Source organism: Lissotriton vulgaris, chromosome 10 (assembly GCF_964263255.1).
Source record: "Lissotriton vulgaris chromosome 10, aLisVul1.2, whole genome shotgun sequence".
Lineage (NCBI taxonomy): Eukaryota > Metazoa > Chordata > Amphibia > Caudata > Salamandridae > Lissotriton > Lissotriton vulgaris.
The window spans coordinates 34,145,243-34,170,257 of record NC_141698.1 but is presented as its reverse complement, the minus strand read 5'-3'; the positions used below and the strand labels follow the sequence as shown (position 1 = coordinate 34,170,257).

Below are 25,015 nucleotides of genomic sequence, written 5' to 3'. Positions count from 1 at the left end.
CCCAACCAGATCTGACAGAAGCGTTTCTGCTGGGCTGCTCCCGCTGTCTAGGAGAGATGGAGATCAGAGGACGTTTTGGAGCTCATAGCGATCTTAAAGGCATTGAAAGCCTGTCCACCCGCCATTAAGGGAAGGCTAGTGCAGGTGTTCAAGGACTATGTCACTGCCATCTGGTACTGCAAAAAAAACGGGTAGGGTGGATTCATGGGCCCTTTGTCAAGAGGCCCTGTGTCTCTGGACATGATTGGAATGTCAAGGTATTTTCTTGGTGGTTTAACACCTGGCAGGATCTCTGAATGCCAAAGGGGACCAACTCGGTCGAAGATGCCTAGCAGATCACGAATGGCCTCTCCATCCAGACTTGATGCCTGGTCTCTACCTGCAGTGGGGAGAAGCTTGGTTAGAGCTGTCTGCCACTGCTGAGAATACGCAATGTCCGCAGTTCTGTATGCAGCAGTTTCCAAGGCGGCTTGCGTACAGAGACGTTTTTCATCTTGAGTGGAGACCAGGCATTTTTTATGTCTTTTTGCTCATACCACTTCTGCCCAGAGTTCTAAAGAAGATCAGGAGCGACCGAGCCCAAGTCATCCTTGTGGCTCCAGAGTCTGCTCGGAGAGTCTGTTATTCTGAGCTTTTGAGCATTGCCTCAGTCTTCCCATCAAGTTGCCCCTTCTGCAGGATCTTATGTTGCAGCAGCAGAGAAGGGTTCTCCACCCAAACGCCTTCATGCTTGGAGATTCCCAGGGTGTGCCCAGACGTGGGTCCCATGCTCACTATGCCACTGGAGTCAAGCTATCCTGGCTGAAGATGGCTGATAGCCAGAAACCGGATGCTTGATTCCGGTCCAGGGAAGACCTGGTTTGGCAGTTCCGTCTGGACTGTTCCCATGAGGCACAGGGTCAAGGCCGATTTGCATATGGCCATGTCTTAACTGGGGTGGCATGGAGAGCAAAATAACGATGGATTAAACACAGATCTGTGACTGGGGGTGAATGTTTTGCCATTGTGCAACATTCCGTCTATCATCTTGTGTGTTTTGCGGTTCACCCTATGTGGGACGGGTATGCCCAGATGTGGGTCCCGTGCTCACTACGCCATTGGAGTCAAGCTATCCTGGCTGATGAAGGTTGATAGTCAGAAACCGGTCCTAGGATGCTTGATTACGGTCCAGGGAAGACATGGCTTGGCAGTTCGGTCTGGACTGTTCCCATGAGGCACAGGGTCAAGACTGATTTGCATATGGCCATGTCTGAACTGGGGTGGCTTGGTGAGCAAAATAACGATGGATTAAACCCAGATCTGTGACTGGGGTGAATGTTTTGCCATTGTGCAACATTCCGTCCATCATCTTGTGTGTTTTGCCTATGTAGCCACTACCATGTCACTTCACCCGCGAATGATGCCACCTACCAGCACAAAGGGTACTGCTCACGAAAAGAAAACAAACTTAGTCTGACATTGTGTGATGATTCCAAGGTAAAGAATTTGCGGCTAAAGAGTCATTACCAGATAAGGCATTACCCAAGGTATTAACTTATTCATCACGACGAGTACTCCATTGTGGAGAGCGGAATTCAACCTGGGTCATTAAACAATAGTCTGGGAAATGTCTTGGGGCTCTGTCTTTGTTTCTTCTCATATCTGATCCACTGTCCTGTCCATGAGTAAAACTGTTAGTCTGTTCCAGTCACCAGATGTAACTAGTTCCTGCCCTTCTCTATGTGCGTCGCTGAAGTCTGGGGAAATTGAATGTCATTGTGGTCACATACTGGAACCATCATAATCTATGTCCTAAGCTATGTATAGAACATCCTTTGCCTCTTTGTCTGTTTTGATTTGGCAACTGCACTTATGGAATATGTCCTGTCCAGTCTTCTGCTATTGTGTCTGTTTGCTAAGTGGAACCCTAAGAAGTCTTCAACTCCTGCACCCTCTGTTCTAAATGTCACTGTTTGCCTGGTGGAACCCTAAGAAGTCTTCAACTCCTGCACCCTCTGTTCTAAATGTCCCTGTTCGCCCGGTGGAACCCTAAGAAGTCTTCAACTCCTGCACCCTCTGTTCTAAATGTCCCTGTTTGCCTGGTGGAACCCTAAGAAGTCTTCAACTCCTTCACCCTCTGTTCTATATGTCTCTGTTTGCTCAGTGGAACCCTAAGAAGTCTTCAACTCCTGCACCCTCTGTTCTATATGTCACTGTTTGCTGAGTGGAGCTGTAATGGTATCCAGGCAGGTTCCGCAGGAGCGTCAGGAATCCGATGATTATTCCACAGCCTTCCCCTACGGCCTTCCGACTCTATCAGACACTAGAGTATCGAGAGGCTCGCCAGGGGAAAACAGGGAGACAAAACAAGGAAAGGCGGGGAAGAACAAAAGAAGACTTGACTGTAATCTTCAGGGATGATTGGACACCTTGTTATGCTGAATGAAGGAGATTTGTCGAGCTGTAAGACAAATATGTAATTCTAACAACAGTTTCTACCAAACATAAGCCTCTATATTCTCTATAGCAATCTAACATACCACCATTGTTTTGTCTGAGGTTCCGGATGGATGTACAGGATTGAGAGGTTTTTGTCTGGAGCTACAACTAGAGTAATAAAACAGAATTGAGTAATAACACCTTGTCCACCCATAACACACACGATATTCTCTTGAGATACCAAGCACTCTTACTGAGTCTGGAGCACCAGGCTGTCCCACATAAACGATGTTCAAAGGTACTCTTGACAGGAGGTAAATAACAACACCAGCACTAGGCGATGAATATCTAGAGAACAAAACACATGTATAAAACACTAAAGCTTATTCAATGTCTGGAATAAACAAGTAGGCAGCGCACAGCGCTGTTACCGTGATTCTAGATGTGTCTGTTCTGTCTTGCACCTCCAGTTGTATCCACGCAAGTATCCCCAAGCACAATGGAAAGCAAATCCGGAATATGGTGGAATGAAGGGCCAGCAGTGACACAGTCAAGCCAAGGGATAAGAGGAGGGCACGGTGTACCAATAACCTAAATACCTAAATAAGGGAACCCTTGGGCCACCCGGCCGAATGACGGGGAAATAAACCCGGCTGCCAGGCGGAGTAGCCAATCTCTGGGCCTTGAAGGGGTAAAGGAATGGAGCCCGGCCGGACGGCGGAGAACAAGCCCGGCCGTCGGGCGGAGCAACAAACGGGAATAGGGGTAGAACAAACAAGTGCCCGGCTGGACGGCGGAGACCAAGCCCGGCCGTCGGGCGGAGCACCAAACAGGAATGGGAGCAGAGCACACAAGTGCCCGGCCGGACGGCGGAGAACAAGCCCGGCCGTCGGGCGGAGTACAGAGAATGGCTGAATAGAGTAAGCGGGCTTCAGTAATTAAAGTAAATGAAACCACGGCGACTCTAGGAAAACACGTAGGGCTGCAATACTTCGGCAGAACTCCACAAGAAGTGAACTGAAACAGGAAGTCAGGCACAGGAAACAGGACGGAACAGGAACACGGAGCTAGACGCAAGAACGTAAAGCGTCGCTCCCAGTGTTCATGACTGATTTATAGGGGCTTGTTTGTTAAAGGGGCAGTACGTGTATTCTATAGGTCGCGTTTCTCGGGGCATGACAGTCACTGTTCACTCGGTGGAACCCTAAGAAGTCTTCAACTCCTGCACCCTCTGTAGTATATGTCTGTTTGCTCAGTGGAACCCTAAGAAGTCTTCAACTCCTGCACCCTCTGTTCTATATGTCACTGTTCTCCCGGTGGAACCCTAAGAAGTCTTCAACTCCTGCACCCTCTGTTCTATATGTCCCTGTTCGCCCGGTGGAGCCCTAAGAAGTCTTCAACTCCTGCACCCTCTGTTCTATATGTCCCTGTTCGCCCGGTGGAACCCTAAGAAGTCTTCAACTCCTGCACCCTCTGTTCTATATGTCCCTGTTCACCCGGTGGAGCCCTAAGAAGTCTTCAACTCCTGCACCCTCTGTTCTATATGTCTCTGTTTGCTCAGTGGAACCCTAAGAAGCCTTCAACTCCTGCACCCTCTGTTCTATATGTCCCTGTTCGCCCGGTGGAACCCTAAGAAGTCTTTAACTCCTGCACCCTCTGTTCTATATGTCCCTGTTCGCCCGGTGGAACCCTAAGAAGTCTTCAACTCCTGCACCCTCTGTTCTATATGTCCCTGTTCGCCCGGTGGAACCCTAAGAAATCTTCAACTCCTGCACCCTCTGTTCTATATGTCCCTATTCGCCCGGTGGAGCCCTAAGAAGTCTTCAACTCCTGCACCCTCTGTTCTATATGTCCCTGTTCGCCCGGTGAAACCCTAAGAAGTCTTCAACTCCTGCACCCTCTGTTCTATATGTCCCTGTTCGCCCGGTGGAACCCTAAGAAGTCTTCAACTCCTGCACCCTCTGTTCTATATGTCCCTGTTCGCCCGGTGGAACCCTAAGAAGTCTTCAACTCCCGCACCCTCTGTTCTATATGTCCCTGTTTGCCCGGTGGAGCCCTAAGAAGTCTTCAACTCCCGCACCCTCTGTTCTATATGTCCCTGTTCGCCCGGTGGAACCCTAAGAAGTCTTCAACTCCCGCACCCTCTGTTCTATATGTCCCTGTTCGCCCAGTGGAGCCCTAAGAAGTCTTCAACTCCTGCACCCTCTGTTCTATATGTCCCTGTTCGCCCGGTGGAACCCTAAGAAGTCTTCAACTCCCGCACCCTCTGTTCTATATGTCCCTGTTCGCCCGGTGGAACCCTAAGAAGTCTTCAACTCCTGCACCCTCTGTTCTATAAGTCCCTGTTCGCCCGGTGGAACCCTAAGAAGTCTTCAACTCCCGCACCCTCTGTTCTATATGTCCCTGTTCGCCCGGTGGAGCCCTAAGAAGTCTTCAACTCCTGCACCCTCTGTTCTATATGTCCCTGTTCGCCCGGTGGAACCCTAAGAAGTCTTCAACTCCCGCACCCTCTGTTCTATATGTCCCTGTTCGCCCGGTGGAACCCTAAGAAGTCTTCAACTCCTGCACCCTCTGTTCTATAAGTCCCTGTTCGCCCGGTGGAACCCTAAGAAGTCTTCAACTCCTGCACCCTCTGTTCTAAATGTCCCTGTTCGCCCGGTGGAACCCTAAGAAGTCTTCAACTCCTGCACCCTCTGTTCTAAATGTCCCTGTTCGCCCGGTGGAACCCTAAGAAGTCTTCAACTCCCGCACCCTCTGTTCTAAATGTCCCTGTTCGCCCGGTGGAACCCTAAGAAGTCTTTAACTCCTGCACCCTCTGTTCTATATGTCTCTGTTCGCCCGGTGGAACCCTAAGAAGTCTTCAACTCCTGCACCCTCTGTTCTATATGTCCTTGTTTGTCCAGTGGAACCCTAAGAAGTCTTCAACTCCTGCACCCTCTGTTCTATATGTCCCTGTTTGCCCGGTGGAACCCTAAGAAGTCTTCAGCTCCTGCACCCTCTGTTCTATATGTCTCTATTCGCCCGGTGGAACCCTGTATAGTTGTTTTCCATGTAATTAGTGGCAGCTCGGTCTCATACGTTCGAAGGCAGGTGGTCTCCAGGACGTGCAGAGAGGTCAGGTCGCTGTCCGAGAATAAAGCATCTTTGTAGTTATCCGAAAGAAGCGAAGTGAGCCGAGGTTTTCTTTTCTTTTTAGAGCTCCCCGTTTATTAGTGTGGCCCTTATTTCAGGCTGCCAGCTTTTCAGACGACGCGGCACTTCAAGGGGGACAAACACCTTTCTATGGGAAAGAAAAGTCACTTTGCATGTTACAGGATGGCGTTTAACGGTTTAAAATCCAAAAGGTCTTTTATTTAATTTCTGTATGTTTTACCGACATTGGAAGATTCTCTGAGATGTCTTAACCCATAATTCCAGCCCCAACAAAAACCTCTCGTTTATCCTGGACACCAAGCCTGCTTCACCCGACCCCTACCCACCTGGGTTACCCTTATGTACCACTATTGCAAACCTTTTTTAACCTTTACCCTTTGCTAAAAGTAACTGCGCTTAGTTGTATTTTATTATTTTCATTTTTTTCCCCAAAAGTTTGGTTTGTTCGGCGTTTGTTGTCCCCGTCGACCTTTTGATGTATCCATGTAATTCGAACCTCCCTTGGACATTGTCATGGAAAGAGCCTGCGCTTGGCGGGGCTTGCCTGAGTCGCAGTGGTGCCGCTGTCGCCCAGTAGATGGCGCTCTCCCACCATGCGGCGCGCAGGCTCCTGGGTTGCACTCCGCGGAAGGAGGAGGGAGGCTAGGATGTCAATTGATGATAATAGGGAGGGAAAGAGGAATCTATAGAGGGACGGATCCCAGAGACATGTCAGCGCGGCTCCTGCGGTGCGCTCACAGGTACAGACAGGCGCGCTCTCCCAGTGTCGCGCTGTTCCTTCCCACCCTCATTACACCCCATCCGCCTTTCATACAGTGTGGCCTGGTCACAGCTGACAGCTGTCACTCCTGGTAACTTCACGGCGGCAGCAGGCCCGTGTACCCAGGTGTGTTGTCTCGAGCATCCGTGTGCTGAGGCCTCCGGGGAGTTTGTCGCTGTCATCTTCAGATTACTTCCAATGTCTCAGGAAACCGCGGGGCCCTGTGCTAGCTGGTACAGTCACTCGTTACATCAATCCCTCCCTTCTCCCGCGTCTCCTGCCTACTTCTTCCAGTGCCTATCTGTAGTAAAAGCGGGGTTGTCGTGCTTTGCTGCCCCGTGATAGACCTGGTCTGAGGTGCCATATGTACACCGTGGCAGCGCATGGCTAAACTGACCCACAAATCCCAACAGCGAACTTGGCCAAACCTGCTCCGTGCATCTCCTCAGCTGAGCTGGCCAAATCCACCCCGTGCATCTCCACAGCAGAGCTGGCCAAATCCACCCCGTGCATCTCCACAGCTGAGCTGACCAAATCCGCACAGTGCATCTCCACAGCAGAGCTGACCAAATCCGCACCGTGCATCTCCACAGCAGAGCTGACCAAATCCGCACCGTGCATCTCCACAGCAGAGCTGACCAAATCCGCACAGTGCATCTCCACAGCTGAGCTGACCAAATCCGCACAGTGCATCTCCACAGCTGAGCTGGCCAAACCTGCTCCGCGCATCTCCTCAGCTGAGCTGGCCAAACCTGTCCGTGCATCTCCACAGCTGAGCTTGCCAAACCTGTCCGTGCATCTCCACAGCTGAGCTTGCCAAACCTGTCCGTGCATCTCCACAGCTGAGCTGGCCAAACCTGCTCCGTGCATCTCTACAGCGGAGCTGGCCAAACCCGCACCGTGCATCTCCTCAGCAGAGCTGGCCAAATCCGCGCCGTGCATCTCCTCAGCTGAGCTTGCCAAACCTGCTCCGTGCATCTCCTCAGCTGAGCTTGCCAAACCTGTCCGTGCATCTCCACAGCTGAGCTTGCCAAACCTGTCCGTGCATCTCCACAGCTGAGCTTGCCAAACCTGTCCGTGCATCTCCACAGCTGAGCTGGCCAAACCTGCTCCGTGCATCTCTACAGCGGAGCTGGCCAAACCCGCACCGTGCATCTCCTCAGCAGAGCTGGCCAAATCCGCACCGTGCATCTCCTCAGCTGAGCTTGCCAAACCTGTCCGTGCATCTCCACAGCTGAGCTGGCCAAACCTGCTCCGTGCATCTCCACAGCTGAGCTGGCCAAACCTGCTCCGTGCATCTCCACAGCTGAGCTGGCCAAACCTGCTCCGTGCATCTCCACAGCTGAGCTTGCCAAACCTGTCCGTGCATCTCCACAGCTGAGCTTGCCAAACCTGTCCGTGCATCTCCACAGCTGAGCTGGCCAAACCTGCTCCGTGCATCTCTACAGCGGAGCTGGCCAAACCCGCACCGTGCATCTCCTCAGCAGAGCTGGCCAAATCCGCGCCGTGCATCTCCTCAGCTGAGCTTGCCAAACCTGTCCGTGCATCTCCACAGCTGAGCTGGCCAAACCTGCTCCGTGCATCTCCACAGCTGAGCTGGCCAAACCTGCTCCGTGCATCTCCACAGCTGAGCTGGCCAAACCTGCTCCGTGCATCTCCACAGCTGAGCTTGCCAAACCTGTCCGCGCATCTCCACAGCTGAGCTTGCCAAACCTGTCCGTGCATCTCCACAGCTGAGCTGGCCAAACCTGCTCCGTGCATCTCTACAGCGGAGATGGCCAAACCTGCTCCGTGCATCTCCACAGCTGAGCTGGCCAAACCTGCTCCGTGCATCTCCACAGCTGAGCTGGCCAAACCTGCTCCGTGCATCTCCACAGCTGAGCTTGCCAAACCTGTCCGCGCATCTCCACAGCTGAGCTTGCCAAACCTGTCCGTGCATCTCCACAGCTGAGCTGGCCAAACCTGCTCCGTGCATCTCTACAGCGGAGATGGCCAAACCTGCTCCGTGCATCTCCACAGCTGAGCTGGCCAAACCTGCTCCGTGCATCTCCACAGCTGAGCTGGCCAAACCTGCTCCGTGCATCTCCACAGCTGAGCTTGCCAAACCTGTCCGCGCATCTCCACAGCTGAGCTTGCCAAACCTGTCCGTGCATCTCCACAGCTGAGCTGGCCAAACCTGCTCCGTGCATCTCCACAGCGGAGCTGGCCAAACCTGCTCCGTGCATCTCCACAGCTGAGCTGGCCAAACCCGCTCCGTGCATCTCCACAGCTGAGCTGGCCAGACCTGCTCCGTGCATCTCCACAGCTGAGCTGGCCAAACCTGTCCGTGCATCTCCACAGCTGAGCTGGCCAAATCCGCACCGTGCATCTCCACAGCAGAGCTTGGCCAAACCCGCTCTGTGCATCTCCTCAGCAGAGCTTGGCCAAACCTGCTCCGTGCATCCCCGCAGCAGAGCTTGGCCAAACCCGCTCACAACCCGCTCCGTGCATTTCCCCAGCAGAGCTTGGCCAAACCCGCTCCGTGCATCTCCCCAGCAGAGCTTGGCCAAACCCGCTCCGTGCATCTCCCCAGCAGAGCTTGGCCAAACCCGCTCCGTGCATCTCCGAGCTTGGCCAAACCCGCTCCGTGCATCTCCCCAGCAGAGCTTGGCCAAACCCGCTCCGTGCATCTCCCCAGCAGAGCTTGGCCAAACCCGCTCCGTGCATCCCCGCTGCAGAGCTTGGCTAAATCTGCCCTGCATAGCTCCTCAGCAGAGCTTGGCTAAACCTGCCTCGCACATTTTCTCAGCAGACCTTGGCTAAACCTGCCCTCACATTTTCTCAGCAGACCTTGGCTAAACCTGCCCTCACATCTTCTTAGCAGACCTTGGCTAAACCGGCCCTCAAATATCCGCAGAGCTTGGCTAAACCTGCTCTGTTCATCTCAGCGGAGCTTGGGTAAACCTGCCCCGTGCATCTCCTCTGCAAACTTGGCTAAACATGCATCTCCTCAGCAGAGCTTGGCTAAACTTGTCTTGCGCATCTCCTCAGCAGAGTTTGGCCAAACCACGTTTTCTCAGCTGAGCTTGTTCTCACTGAATCTATCCCCCTCCCAATCTTGCTTTCTGTTTCTCTGTTACACCCTGTTCACTGGACCACAGGACAGACAGGGACGAGTGGTCCCCAACCGTGGAAGTTGTGGTTGTTTGTCACTGTCCTGGGATCTGTCCCACCCACTGTGGTCCTGCAAACTGTGCCAAGTAAGTCAAAAAAGTTCTCAAGGGGTTAGCGTAGGGGACTAGAGCTCACAACTCGAAGATCAGACACATTAAAGTATTGTCAAGACCAGTGCTACATTGTAAGTAAGGAAAGTACTTTAATCGCACGTTACATAATGCCACACAGCACAATTAGGGAATGCAATACAAAATGCAAAAGAGTTAAAATCCTGCTCATGATTCTAGGTGGGACACATTGAGTACAGTATTTGAATAGGGTCTCCTTATTACCGTGATCCCTGCAGATGATTCTGACTAGGCTCGGGTGCAATAGTTCAGTCACTCCTAATGCAGTCATGCACCCACCATTTCTGTTTGCTTTCCTGCCTTGCACTACTCTTACAGAAACAAGTCTTTATGCATGCAACAAGCTCCCGCCTGCCTCCCAGCCTCTCGCCGGGACTCCGTTCTCAGCCTGCCAAAGTTAGGTATGTGGGATGTATGAGTCCTGACTGGTGTGGGGCGGATGCATGCAGTGCTCCCACTTTTGTGGTGGTGGCTCCAGAGCTCTAGGGGTCGTAGCAACAGCTTAGTTAGGAACTTGAAGACTTTGGGGAATCTCAGTGCAGCAGTTTTGTGCAGTAGCTTACCATCATTGGAAGCAGGCCGGGTGCAGATGGGACGTGGACTCGGCAGTTGTGGCCTCTGAACCAGTCAGGGTGCACACGTCTGTGTTGCTGGTTCAAAGTGGGTCTGATGTTGGCTGCTGTGATACCAGTCTTCCAGCCTCAGGGGGCTACTAATCTTGCTTTTTGTAGAAGACTTGATGTGGTTCATGCTGGAAACAATAGGGGGCATCAGGGACCCTTTTCCATGCGTGAGTCGCTCCTGGCTTCGCTCCACAGCAGTCTCTCTCTCTGCCTGGCTTTTCCCCCCACCAGGAACACCATGGGCTTTTGTCATGGCTTATCTCTCTTCCTGCAGGGCTAGGCGCACTCCTTCTCTCTCTCAGAAGGCTTGCTTCTATGCAGACCCTCGGCTGCCCCTAGCAAAGTGTACGCGCATCTGCGATCTCTGCACTGGCTCCCTGTGGCGTCTCGCATTCAATTCAAGATGCTTTCCATTGCTCATAGGGCCCTTTACGATACAGGCCCTAGCTGTCTTCAGAAAAGATTTGTCTTCTACACTCCCGCTAGGCAGCTGCGCTCCTCTTCGCAACTTGTGTTGCAGACCCCTAGATTTAATCGCCACAGGCTGGGTGGCTGTTCACTCTTTAGGAAAGCTAGTCTGGCTGGGAATGCCTTACCTTTGGCGCTCCGGAGTATGTTTAAGAAAAAACTCAAAACATTCCTCTTCTAGTCGTATCTTGGGGACCTTCTGCCTTTGCACGCGCCGGGACACTCTTTGGAGTAGCTGAGCGCGATACAAATGTATTTAACATAACAAGTGATGCCCCCTCATTTCTGGGAGACTGGCTCCTGGTTCAGGGGACTGGACCCACCCTCGTCACACCGCAGTCTGAATACTGAGAGCACTGCCTTCCCTGCTCCTAAAGAACGTGTTACTGGGACACGGCGGGGTGGTTTCGATCCCACGTGTATACTCCTCTTGCAGCCAGTGTATGTGGGTTCACTGGGTGGCTTCCGAATGGGTGGGAATGGTTGCCTTTCTCATGGCATTTCCAGGTTGCTCTCCACACACAGCCTTGGTGCAAACGGATTTTCCTCACAGCAGGCGGTATTGAGGCTGATTCCAAGCAGAAACATCCAAACCATGGGCACAGTGAAGGGTGCGATCTCTGCATCTCAACCATGGAGCAGTAATCTGAGGCGGCTGGATGGGCAGGCCGTGCATAGAAGCATCCTAACCATACTAAAAAAGGTACTGCGGTTTCACGCTTTATCCTCTACCAGCTGCCAAACGTCAGTGCATTCAACGAATCCGCAGTCCTGTGCTAACAAGGGCATGTGGCATTTCTGCCGGTGGTCCTTCTCCATCCTCATTTCAGTGTCTGAATTTCCACCCTCCAGCCACAGGAATGCAGGCAGTGCACTTCACTATCAAAGGAAGCTGCATCCCCCTCCATTTTGCATTCTGCTAAACGGAGGCATTCAAATGAGTCTCCCTGGCCCCAGCGCTTGGACTCCCTCATCCACCACACAGAGTCCTATTGCTATACATGCACTGCACGCGTACACACTCTTGACATACCCAGTGGATGGCAGTGCTTGGTTCCGCTGCACTTTTCACGAGGGGGGTCACTAGACCCCGCTCTCACTGGCACAGACAAAGGTTTAACCACACTTCAAACGATCCAGACACCCTTCACTGCCAACACATCTTAGTCATGGCTCTAGGGCAAGGATTGCAGTTGTTTGCGTGGGATGAGAGCGCTCTTGGCGCGCCCCTGCACGGTACAGGACCGGTCCTGGGCCTAGCATTGTGGTGGACAGGGACCATCATCTCACGCTTCACCCCCTTTATTCCCTCTTTTCTCTTCTTTCCTTTGAATCCTCTTACACTCTCAACTCCCATTTCCCCATCTGCTATTCCAATCTTCCCATCGCACCCTCCACCTTCCTTGTCTCTGCTACTTGTTCTTTCCTCTTTTCCATCCACATTCATCCCCTTTATTACCTCTTTTCTCACCTGCATCATGTTGATCCCTTGTGTCTCTTCCTTTTCGAGTCCCTCTCATTTTCTTCCTTTTTTTAGCCCCCACACAGTCTCCTACTACCCACTGTCTTCCTCTCTGCACCCTTCACCTCAACTCTGCCCCATCTCTTTTCCTCCTCTTTTCTCCGTTCCTCTCCCATCATTCCCCGCTCTCTGGGCTTCCTTCACACCCTCCCCTCCTTACAGGTGTACCTTTAGCCTCATTGTGAGTGGATCTGGGCCATGGTGTGAGCCCCAGGGTGGAGTGATGGATCACTGATGCCACGCTGCCCCACTTTGCCGCTCCTGCGGAGCTATCTGGCAGGAGATGCAGTCCCAGGCTCAGGGAGGTGGACGGATGGGTGCTGAGACGGGCTTTTTTTAGATCAAGAAAACCGATTTGGAAGAAAACGTTTCTAAAGTGTTGTCGCTGCTGACAGAAGAAACTAGATTGACAGTACTTGAAGAGCTGCGTTTCCAATTATCCACACAATGTGGTCTGTGTGCTTTTTTGCACCCTCCCTCTCCACATTCACGAGGAGGCTTATCCTTCACAGTGCGACAATCCTCTGTCCTCTCAGACGAGAGACAAGGATGGGATGGGCGTGAAGAGGGAGTACCCCTGACCCTCAAATTGGTCCTTCAGAGAGATGCCTGGGATAGACTGTAAAGGGGGGGGGGGGTGCACCATTCCACACACCACCACCACCGCTCTTCCCAAAAGATAAAGGAACTTTTTTAAGTTGGGTCACCTTGAGAAAATCAATTAGTATTTTTGTTGCCAGGCTTCCAGTAGCACTGCAGTTTGGTAATTTGTATGGGTGACGTAAGGCTGCAGCATCTGTTGTTCAGAGTTAGATGGGTCCTTTAGGAGAGTCCATACTTTTAGTCCCTTCCCTGATGATTTTTCTTGTTGATAAATAGGTGCAGAAAATGTGTACCTCTTTGTTCCTCTGTTGTGGGTGCCCCAGGCTGGAGACTACTGTGCTGTGATGTAATCTCTCTCCACAAAGGCTGTGTCTCGAGAACAGTCTGGAGAGGACACTTGGAGATCCACCCAAACTAGTTCTGAAAGTGCAGACAGAGAATCCATATCACCTGTCTTTTTTGACTGTATAAACTTGGGAGTCACTGACCCACTCACGGTTCTTTCTGACCAAAGAAGGGAGCGCTGTCCAGGGTACTCCGCGCACATGAGTTATGCGCCCATTACCCTTAAGGAAAGCACCAAACTTAAATTTAACCTAATGCAGTCACAAATACAGGCTCATCAAGTCAAGAGCCTGAAGTGGGTCTCGCTGTAGCGTCTGTGCATAAAAGGAAAAGGGAAAAGTATAAACCTGCCTCCCTTTGACCACACCCAGCAGCAAACTCCCACACTAGGCAACTGTAACGGTCTGTACAACTATGTGTCCATAATCAATGAATATAGGGGCGTATTCCCACCTCAAGGTCTCTCTTGGGTATCAATAAGGCAACTTGTGTCCCATTTGACCTCTCGTGGCTGCAACAGCGAATTTCAAGAATGTGCTCCAAAAAGCTTAGAAAATTGTCATCTGATCATTGAGTTTGTAAATTATCCGTTCATAGGAGGATAGGTTGACCATTGCATCTGACAAACCAGCTATTGTCGATACAATCGTAGTTTTCCACCTCCGCAGGATGCACCGTTTTGCTGTCTACAGAGAAGATGCCAACCATCTCTTCCTGTGCGAGGATAGGCCTGATAAGCCTCGAAATTGTGCAGGATCGCCAAATTCAAGGACAGTTGAACCTATCTGGTTTACATAACGTCATACGGTAAGTCGGAAGGCAGACGGCTACCAACACGATCAGATATTGTGCACTGTGCCACTCCTCTTGTGGCCACATCTCCACAATGCGGGGAGGAAGCGAGGGTTGCCTAGTGCAGTTGGTAGGATGACCAGTGCCAATCGTGCAGGATGTTGTAATAGCTAAATTATAAACATACCTCATGTAAGTATCTGTCAAGTGTCCGTTAAAGTTCGGACCCTACATCTGTCTCTAATTCCAGCTTGCAGTTATCTGACAAGATCCTTTGTAAGGGTCTTTTGGTTGGTTTGGAGTAGGGCCCCATTTATTCAGGTAATCATGCACTGGAGACCGTACAAAGGAGTCTACAGACGTGGCAAAGGATGCAAATTCTCTGGTCACGTCCAATAGGTGAGACAGTAGACGAGCAGCGGAGTTCCGTAGTGCAGGAATTGCACTATCACTCTCCCTTTCTTTTAGTTGCAAAGCATGGAGACAGCCACCCCCCTTCGTAGATTTGACTCTTGATGCGGAAAAGGGTCTCTTCCGCAATGATGGAGTTCATTATATTGAGGTCATACGTTTTCTTTGTTAGGAGGCTGAGTTGGTCATCTGAGGGGGTCTTGCCTGTAATCTTACTGCATATCATGTTTTTCCCATTCCAGGCTATCTCTTGTAGTGTGGACCTCTGCCCGTCTGGTTGCTGCATCTTAAATCAGCAAGCCTCTGATGTATGCTTTTTCTACTTCCTAAAGGCTTTGAAAGGAAAATGTGGAGCCATCTTTGAACTCCAAGAAATCTTGAGCCAGATAACAAAGGTTTCACCTTGCTCTGTGGCTGTCTAAATTGAAGGGGGTTCATACTCCAGGTCTGAGCAGCAGTCTCACAGTGAAAGTGAGCCTAGGCAGGCATCACAGATAGCGGTTTTCGCTGATGCTATAAGGAGTTGTGTCCAAGGCAGTGCAAGCTGCCATCCAGAAGTTCTGCCTGCGGTGGAGTGTGCAGCCATCCATAAGTTCTGCCTGAGGTGGAGTGTGCAGCTATCCAAAAGTTCTGCCTGAGGTGAAGTGTGCTGCCATCCAGAAGTTCTGCCTGCGGTGTAGTGTGCTGCCATCCAGATGCTCTGCCTGCGGCGGTGTGTGCTGCCATCCAGAAGTTTTGCCTGAGGTGGAGTGTGCTGCCATCCAGAAGTTCTGCCTGCTGTGGAGTGTGCTGCCATCCAGAAGTTCTGCCTGCTGTGGAGTGTGCTGCCATCCAGAAGTTCTGCCTGCTGTGGAGTGTGCTGCCATCCAGAAGTTCTGCCTGCTGTGGAGTGTGCTGCCATCCAGAAGTTCTGCCTGCTGTGGAGTGTGCTGCCATCCAGAAGTTCTGCCTGCAGCGGAGTGTGCTGCCATCCAGAAGTTCACCTGCGGTGGAGTGTGCTGCCATCCAGAAGTTCTGCCTGCGGTGGAGTGTGCTGCCATCCAGAAGTTCTGCCTGCGGTGGAGTGTGCTGCCATCCAGAAGTTCTGCCTGCTGTGGAGTGTGCTGCCATCCAGAAGTTCTGCCTGCTGTGGAGTGTGCTGCCATCCAGAAGTTCTGCCTGCAGTGGAGTGTGCTGCCATCCAGAAGTTCTGCCTGCGGTGGAGTGTGATGCCGTCCAGAAGTTCTGCCTGCGGTGGAGTGTGCTGCCATCCAGAAGTTCTGCCTGCAGTGGAGTGTGCTGCCATCCAGAAGTTCTGCCTGCAGTGGAGTGTGCTGCCATCCAGAAGTTCTGCCTGTGGTGGAGTGTGCTGCCATCCAGAAGTTCTGCCTGTGGTGGAGTGTGCTGCCATCCATTAGTTCTGCCTGTGGTGGAGTGTGCTGCATTCCAGAGGTTCTGCCTGCGGCGGTGTGTGCTGCCATCTAGAAGTTCTGCCTGAGGTGGAGTGTGCTGCCACCTACATGTTTTGCCTGCGGTGGAGTGTGCTGCCATCCAGAAGTTCTGCCTGCGGTGGAGTGTGTTGCCACCCAAAAGTTCTGCCTGCTGCGGAGTGTCAATCAATCAATCATGAACATTTATATAGTGCGCTACTCACCTGGAAGGGTCTCAAGGCGCTGGGGGAGAGAGGTCCGCTACTGCTCGAAAAGCCAGGTCTTGAGTAGCTTCCTGAAGGTGAGATGGTCCTGGGTTAGCCGAAGGTGGATGGGGAGGTAGTTCCATGTCTTGGCTGCCAGGTAGGAGAAGGATCTTCCTCCGGCGGTGGCGCCGCGGATGCGAGGAACGGCGGCGAGGGCGAGGCTGGTCGACCTTAGCTGGCAGGTAACGTGTAGGTCAGGCGGTTGTTGAGATACTTGGGGCCTTGGTCGTGGAGAGCCTTGTGTGCGTGGGTGAGGAGTCGGAACGTGATTCTCTTGCTGACGGGGAGCCAGTGCAGGTCTCTCAGGTGGCCGGAGATATGGCTGTGTCGGGGGATGTCCAGGATGAGTCGTGCGGCGGCGTTATGGATGCTTTGCAGTCTTTTCAGGAGTTTGGCTGTGGTTCCGGCGTAGAGGGAGTTTCCGTAGTCCAGTCGGCTGGTGACGAGTGCCTGGGTGACCGTTTTCCTGGTTTCAGTGGGGATCCATCGGAAGATTTTTCGGAGCGTGCGCAGGGTGTTGAAGCACGATGATGAGACGGCGTTGACTTGTCTGGTCATCGAGAGGGAGGAGTCCAGGATGAAGCCCAGGTTACGTGCGTGGTCCATTGGCTTGGGTGCAGTACCCAGGGCCGGAGGCCACAAGGAGTCGTCCCAGGCGGAGGGCGATGACCCCAGGATGAGGACTTCCGTCTTGTCTGAGTTCAGTTTCAGGCGGCTGTTCTTCATCCACTCGGCGACGTCTCTCATCCCTTTGTGTAGACTGGTTCTGGCGGTGGCTGTGTCGTTGGTGAGGGAGAGGATCAGCTGGGTGTCGTCGGCGTAGGAGATGATGTTCAGGTTGTGTTGGCGTGCAATGGCTGCGAGGGGGCTCATGTAGACGTTGAAGAGGGTGGGGCTGAGTGATGATCCCTGTGGTACGCCGCAGATGACTTCTGTGGCCTCAGATCTGAACGGGGGGAGGCGGACTCTATGGGTTCTTCCAGCGAGGAACGAGATGATCCACTCCAGTGCCTTCTGTCGGATTCCAATGTTGCTGAGGCGTTGCACTAGGGTGCAGTGGCAGACAGTGTCGAACGCTGCGGAGAGGATCAGGAGGGTGAGGGCCGCTGTTTCCCCGTTGTCGAGCAGGGACCTGATGCCGTCAGTGGCTGCGATGAGTGTGCTGCCATTCAGAGGTTCTTCCTGATGCGGCTTGTGCTGCCATCCAGAAGTTCTGCCTGCAGCGACGTGTGCTGCCATTTAGATGTTCTGCCTGCGGCGGCGTGTGCTGCCATCTAGATGTTCTGCCTGCGGCGGTGTGTGCTGCCATCCAGAAGTTCTGCCTGCGGTGGAGTGTTCTGCCATCCAGAAGTTCTGCCTGCGGTGGCGTGTGCTGCTATCTAGATGTTCTTCCTGCGGCGGCGTGTGCTGCCATCTAGGTGTTCTGCCTGCGGTGGAGTGTGCTGCTATCTAGATGTTCTGCCTGCGGCGGCGTGTGCTGCCATCTAGATGTTCTGCCTGCGGCGGCGTGTGCTGCCATCTAGATCAAGGGTCTCCAAACCGGTTCTAGAGGGCTGGATCCATGCCAGATTTTTTAAATTACTACATGTATCTCAATGGGGATATCCAAAAAATCTGGCATGGATCCTACCCTCCAGGACCGGTTTGGAGACCCCTGATCTCGATGTTCTACCTGCGGCAGCGTGTGCTGCCATCCAGAAGTTCTGCCTGGGGCGGCGTGTGCTGCCATCCAGTAGTTCTGCCTGTGGTGGAGTGTGCTGTCATCCAGTAGTTCTGCCTGTGGTGGAGTGTGCTGCCATCCAGTAGTTCTGCCTGTGGTGGAGTGTGCTGCCATCCAGAAGTTCTGCCTGTGGTGGAGTGTGCTGCCATCCAGTAGTTCTGCCTGTGGTGGAGTGTGCTGCCATCCAGTAGTTCTGCCTGTGGCGGTGTGTGCTGCCATCCAGTAGTTCTGCCTGCGGCGGTGTGTGCTGCCATCCAGAAGTTCTGCCTGCGGTGGCGTGTGCTGCTATCTAGATGTTCTGCCTGCGGCGGCGTGTGCTGCCATCCAGAAGTTCTGCCTGCGGTGGAGTCTGCTGCCATCCAGAAGTTCTGCCTCCAGTCAGTGCTTCTCGCAGCAGCGGGAATGACGTGAGATTCATTGTGTAGTCCCCCACCGGCAGCTGGAAGCAGGCTACTTAACCTGCACTGTAGCGAGACTGATCGTAAACAGTGACTTGTTAAATAACTGAGCGCTATGAACTTCACTCCCAGGAAATCTACACCTAAGCCTTGATGTTTGTCTAAGAGAGACTCTAACCCCAAGGGGAGAGCTGCCAAGACATACAAATGGAGGGGGTCGTAGGAAATACCCAGGAGAGGAAGTGGGATGGGGCAGGACACAATGCACAGGAGCCAGTACATGTTTTGTAAAAGTTACCTTTTCTGTGGCGTATATTGTTTGTTTGTAAATGAAAGTACTTTTCATGACTAAAGTAAAGCGCTGGGTTGGACAATTGTGTTACCCCTGAGAGTCAAGTGCTGAAGGGGTCGTTACTGGCCCAGTTTGCAGATCCATAGTAGAAAGGACCCTAGGACATCCGAGGGAAACCTCTCCCAGCCTTCACCGCTGAGAACCAGTGGCCCCTGTGGCCCTATGACTGGTGTCTGACATACTGCATTACCTCCTCGTCAGCCCTCCCCGTCCCAGTCCTAACTACATGAGCATAGCTCCTCCCACCAGAAACTCCCAAGCAACTTGAAACCCATCCCTTCCCTCCAGGCCACACCCATACCCTGAGGCATATAACCCTGTGACCTGCCAATCAACAACCTGTTTGTTTTTTCTGCGGAATCACTTCCGAGTAGTCTTTGTCGAGGGGGGCCCTGGAATTGGCCTCCTATCTGGTAAGTGTGGAACGGGATGCTAAGCGCCCGTTTTTAACCCCTATTGTGCCTGTTTTTCTTTTAACTTGTAGGCATTTGCTTTGAGTCCCTGCTGTAGCGGGACCGTGGGGTTGGGGGTCCGGACTGCCTGCTGTGGGGTGGTGACTCCCTGCTGCAGCCTCCCCTCTTCCGGGTTCGTTCCCTGCTCTAGCCGGTACACCCGGGGAGGGAGGGGGGGTGTGTGGCTGGCTTTTTCAGCGCGCCGAGGGCGTGCAGGATTGGCTTCTCTGTCTGTAACTCTCGGGGCTTGTTTCTTCGAGCCCGTGTTTTTCCCCTTTTTCTTTATGCTTCCTGCAATCCTTGGTGGAGTCTGGGGTTGCGGGGAGGGGGGGGGGGGACTGCCTTTGTTTGGTCCGTGGGGGCCCGTTATTTAGGTTCAGTCCGACTTTGATGATTGTTTCCTGGGTTAGTGTTCTCTTCCCCGCGTTTCTGTTGTTGGAGCTCCCTCTACTGGCGGTCCAATTTTGCTTTTTTGCCGTTTTTTACTGGAGGGATTTGCATGGGGCTTGATTTGGTGTCTTGGCCTCTTGCTGCTCTGCTGTGGAGTTCTGCTGGGGAGTTGGGGAGTTCTTACCTCTGGGTTCACTGGTTCCTGGGACGGGGTCTTCTGGGTTTCTTTGTATCCTTACAGTTGGGCCCTGTTCAGTCTTTTCCTTTTGTAGTTTGGTAGCCTTCTCTGATAGGGCGGTTTGAAGGCCGGCCTTCGGTCCTGTGTAGGGATTGGCTCCAGGTCTAGGTGGCTTTCCCTGGTTGGCCCTTGGGGATTTTTGCTTGGATTGGTCTGGGTATATCTTGGGGTCTGGATTTCTGTTCTCCTGTTTACAACATGGAGGGTAGAGGTGCAGACGTGCGTGAACTCGGCTGTGAGGATGGGGAGGTGGTCGCTGGTTCTTCCACTGCTCCTTCCATGGCAAATATTCAAAAAATGATTGAGGCTGCTGTGGCGGCGGCCTTTGTGGCTCATGATCCCAAGGGGCCTAAGAGACAGAAATTGGATGCCTCGGCTGAGGTAGATCCGGACGTTGACTCTGATGAGGAAGTGAAGGGTCGTTTTGTCCAAGGGGCTGACCTTCGCTGTGTTATGCAGCATGTTCGAGACAATCTGGGATTCCCTGATCCTGTGGAGGGTGGAGAGTCTGAAGACTTCTTCGCCAATTACCTGAAGAAAGATCCGGAAAGCCTCCCCATTCATACGTCTGTGAGGAAGGTGCTGGAGGGGGAGTGGAAGGATGTTGACAGGCATGCCTTTCCCCGGTTTCTGGCTAAGAGGTATCCCTTGCAGGGCTTCGCGGAGGAGTTTCCGGCTGTGGTGAAAGTGGGTTCTTTGCTGGCTGGTATGGCGTCTCAGAGCCTGGTGGTGTCTGAAGATGCGGTGCCTTCTGATCCTGGGGACAAGCGTGTCGAGGGGGCCTTGAAGCGGTCCTTTGCAGCCTCCAATCTGGCTGTTCGGTCTGCTGCTTACACCAGCTATCTTGTTCAGTCACTTCTTAAGGACTGTCAGGGTATTTCTGCGCAGCTCATGCAGGAAGAGGATCCCTCTGAGTCTTTGTCCATGTTGGAACAGCAGTTGCGTTTCATGGCTGACTTGTCCTTCGACTCCCTTAGTGCTGCGGCGGCGGCTGCTGGGGCCTCGGTTGCTGCTAGAAGGCAGTTGTGGCTTAAGTCTTGGAAGGCGGAAGCTGCTCAGAAGGCGGCCGTGATGAAGATTCCCTTCACGGGCTCTAAGCTGTTTGGGGAGCCGTTGGAAGCTTTGATTAAAAAGACAGCTGAGGACAAAAAATTGTTGGCTCCGGTCCGCTCTTCTCAGAAAGGGAAGTTTGCGGGTTATAAGCGGGCTTTTGGGCAGGCGTTTCAATCTAAGATGGCTGCTCAGCCCTTTCGTGGTAGGGGACGTGGCCGGGGTGTCCCTTCCTTCCACAAGTCCCGGGGTCAACAAGGTGCTTCCTCTTCTGCAGGTCCCTCCAAGTCGTGACTATGTGATGGATTCCTTGGAGGTGCCGGTTGGGGGTCGCCTCACCTCTTTTTTACCTGTCTGGGAGGAGTTCGTTCGGGATCTGTGGGTTCTACAGGTGGTACGGCTGGGCTACAGAATAGAATTTGGGACTCCTCCGGTGGATGTGTTCAAAGCTACCCCTGTTCCCAGTCTCTGGCAAGATGTCGTGCTCTATTGGACGGAGTTCGGGACTTGGTGTCAAAGGGTGCTGTGGTGAGGGTGCCTGTGAGACAACAGGGTCGGGGGGTTTACTCAATCCTGTTTTTGATCCAAAAGCCAAATGGGGACTTCCGTCCGGTCCTGGATCTGAAGGCGGTGAACTTGTGTATCCCTCATCGGTCCTTCAAAATGGTGACTCTGCAGTTGATTCTTCCCTTCCTGTCGGTGGGAGATTTCCTGGCTTCTCTCGATCTACGGGACGCCTATTTTCATGTGCCAGTGCACGCAGATTCCCAGAGGTTCCTGCGTTTCTGTGTAGGGGTGGATCACTACCAGTTCCAGGTATTGCCCTTTGGCCTGTCTGCCTCTCCGAGGGTGTTTACTAAAGTGTTGGCGCCCTTGGTGGGTTTGTTGCATGCTAAGGGTATACAGGTTTTCCCTTACTTGGACGATTGGCTGATTTCTTCCTCTTCTTTCCTTCAGGCTCAGTCACATTCCCGGGAGGTTTGCAGTCTCCTTCAACGGTTCGGGTGGATTCTGAACTTGGAAAAATCCCATCTTCACCCCACTCAGGAACTGTTGTTCATTGGGGGGGTGTTCAACACCAGGTTGGGGAAGGTCTTCCTGTCGGAACCCCGCAGACTGACTCTTGTGCACGTACTGAAGAAGGTGTTGGGGGCTCGGTCTTCCACGGCTCGCCAGTGGTTGCGTGTTCAGGGGCTGATGTCAGCAACTGTGATGATTGTTCCTTGGGCCCGCTTACACTTATACCCCCTTGTGAATCATCTTCTGGAGCATTGGGATCCGGCCTCTCTGAATTACGAGCTGTTGGTTCCGGGGAGTGTGTCCATCGCCCGGGAGTTGTCCTGGTGGCTGGTGGATCGGAACCTCTTACAGGGCTCGCCCTTTGTGTCCCAAGTGAGGTTGGTCCTGACGACCGACGCCAGCGAACTGGGTTGGGGTGCGGTCTTGGGTCAGGAGTCTGTGCAGGGTCTTTGGTCTGTGCCGGAGGCGGAGATGTCCTCAAATTGGCGGGAATTGAAGGCGGTTCAGTTGGCGTTGTCTCATTTTCTGCCTTGGGTCCTCCAGAGGGATGTGATGGTGCGGTCGGACAACACGGTGGTGGTGTGTTATATCAACCGCCAGGGGAGCGCGAGGGTGGCTTCCCTCAATTTGTTGGCTCAGAGGATAGGCCTGTGGGCGGAGTCTCACTTGTTGTCTCTGAGGGCTTTACATCTGCCTGGGATTTTGAACTCGGAGGCGGATCGCCTGAGCAGGGTGTTTCCCTCCCTGTCGGACATGTGCCTGTCTCAGGAAGTCTTTCATTGCCTGATGGCCCGGTTCGGGGTCCCGGTGGTGGACCTGTTTGCGGCCCCGGGGAACGCCTTGAGGGAGACGTTTTGTTCTCTGGTTCGCTCTGCCGAGGTTTGGAGGGTGGATGCCCTGTCCTTCCGGTGGGAGGGGGGCCTGATGTATGCCTTTCCCCCTATTGCCCTGCTGCCGCGTGTTCTGCTGAAGGTCAAATTGGATCGGGCTTCGGTGATCCTGGTGGCTCCGGATTGGTCCAGGCGGCCTTGGTTCCCTCTGTTGTTGAAGTTGGCAGTAGGGCCTTGCTGGAGGTTGCCGGTGGTCCCTTGTCCCTTGTCATTTCCCCCTCTGTCTCTGGAGTGTCTGGTCCGCCTGAGACTGGCGGGTTGGCTGTTGAGAGGATGAACCTTGTGGCGTTGGGGTGTTCTCCTTCTGTGGCGGAATTTATTCAGAGGTCCAGGCGCCCTTCGACTCTCAAATCCTATGCCCGGCATTGGGTTTCTTTTCAGTCTTGGTGTACGGCGCGTGGGTGGTCTGCATTGGAGGTGGATCCGGTACTGGTCTTGGACTTTTTGAAGGACGGCTTTGACTTGGGTCTGGCTGTGTCATCCCTGAGGGCTCAGTGGGCTGCTGTTCGGGCCTTTCGGGGTTCGGTCTGTGACCCGGTGGTTCCCCTGGTGTCCCGTTTGTTGCGGAGTTGCTTCCTTCAGAAGCCTGTCATTCGGTCCTTTGCTCCTAGTTGGGATCTGCCTCTGGTTTTGGGGGCTTTGCAGGGGGCTCCCTTTGAGCCTCTACTGGAGGTGTCTTTGAGGTTTCTGACGATCAAGGTGCTGTTCCTGGTGGCTATTACGTCGGCTAGGCGGATTGGGGAGTTGGGCTCCTTGCTTCGTTCGGCCCCTTTTTTACGTTTCTTTCCTGATCGGGTGGTACTGCGGCCTGATCCTTCCTTTGTTCCCAAGGTCCCTTCCTCTTTTCACTGCTCTGCGGATCTGGTTTTGCCTGTTTTATGTCCTGATCCTCTTTCAGAGGTTGAGGTGCGGCTGCACTGTTTGGATGTTCGGAGGGCTCTTGAGATCTATTTGTTGCGTACTGGGCCGTTTCGTAAGGTGGAATCCCTTTTTGTGACCTTTGGCCTGGCTGGTCAGGGTCTTAAGCCTTCTGGGGCTACCCTCAGTCGTTGGCTACGATGGGCTGTGGGTGCTGCGTATGAGGCCTGTGGTGTGTTGGCTCCAGGGTCTGTTCAGGGAAGGTCGACTCGGGGGGTGGCGGCTTCCTGGGCTTGTTTTCAGGGGGCTTCCATGGCTGAAATCTGCAGGGCTGCTACCTGGAGTTCTCCGCACACCTTTATGTCCCATTATCGTTTGGTGGTTGGGGGGACTGATTCTGCTGGGTTTGGGGACGCTGTGTTGCGTTCTACTCCGGTGGTGTGACTTTCTGTGCTTTAATAAAGTCTGTTTTTTGCTACTGAGTGAAGCCGATTATTGCTTTGGTATCTGCTCATGTAGTTAGGACTGGGACGGGGAGGGCTGACGAGGAGGTAATGACCGGTTACTCACCGGTAATATTCATTACTCCGAGTCGTAGCCCTCCCCGTCCCAGTCCAGGTTCCCATCCCTCCCTCCCTGTTTCGGCTTCTTGTGCTTGTTGGGTACAGGTTGTTGATTGGCAGGTCACAGGGTTATATGCCTCAGGGTATGGGTGTTATAGTGAGACAATGGAACTTAGCTTATTCAAGATACTTGCGTTATATAGTATAGGAACTCGATGGAAGCTATACAGTTTAGGTTGTCCTGGCCCAGCCGGGGCAGGAGTTTATTACCAAAAGACAATGTCAAATATACAATACAATTTTACAAGACACAAGCCTGTGCCGTACTGACAAGAAAGGAAGGAATAGATATAGGGTGAAAAAGAGGGTGGTTTTCAGGCAAGGAAAAGAGAGCAAAGACAGGGCACTGCGAAAAGATGCAAAGGTTGCTAGCAGTGTCGCCTGGAGTGCAGTTTACACGGACATTTGAAATATTACAAGTGTCAACCCACTCTTGGGTGTCGACGTTTCGATCCCTAAAGGCTCTAATAGATACACGGGATCATCATCAGGACTTATTTAAGTAGCAAAACATGCCTGAAATGAATAAAGCCTGCATTAGAGAAAAGGAACAAAAAGAAAAACAAGGTTTTGTGAAAAATATTTCGCCATTAAAGAATTTATAAAGATTTCAACTGCCCTTATTGTAATTACATTCGAAATCGCAGTGCGAAACCCAGTGCAAAGTGTCTCGTGATGACTTAAAAATTAAGCAGAGCACATTGTCATAATTTCCGGAATCGCAGTGGCATGCGTGAGGTTCATTACTCTGGGGCCATGTAGTGATATGTGAGCCTAATCCAAGTGTGTTGGATAGTGGTAGGTATCTTCATATACAGTTGCTCAAAAAACATAGGGGGGAAGCCTTCCCAAGTCTATTGGGCAATAGCTTTGCAAACCAATAGGGCGATTTGAGACTGAAACAAGTCTAGCATACCATGTGGTTGAGCTTATACATACGACTCTCTGGGGTTCAATGGTTATTTCAATA

General features: G+C 52.7%; 2 protein-coding genes across 2 annotated transcripts in view; both read left to right on the top strand.

Annotated features, from left to right (window-relative positions):
* NDUFB11 (NADH:ubiquinone oxidoreductase subunit B11) overlaps window positions 1–25,015 on the top strand; it is a 262,036-nt gene that overhangs the window by 55,933 nt on the left and 181,088 nt on the right. The gene's annotated exons all lie outside the window — the stretch shown is intronic.
* LOC147684430 (lamina-associated polypeptide 2, isoforms alpha/zeta-like) lies at window positions 19,803–21,057 on the top strand. The gene has a single exon (XM_086942343.1). The coding sequence runs from the start codon at window positions 19,803–19,805 to the stop codon at window positions 20,946–20,948; it is 1,146 nt and encodes a 381-aa protein (XP_086798469.1). The 3' UTR covers window positions 20,949–21,057.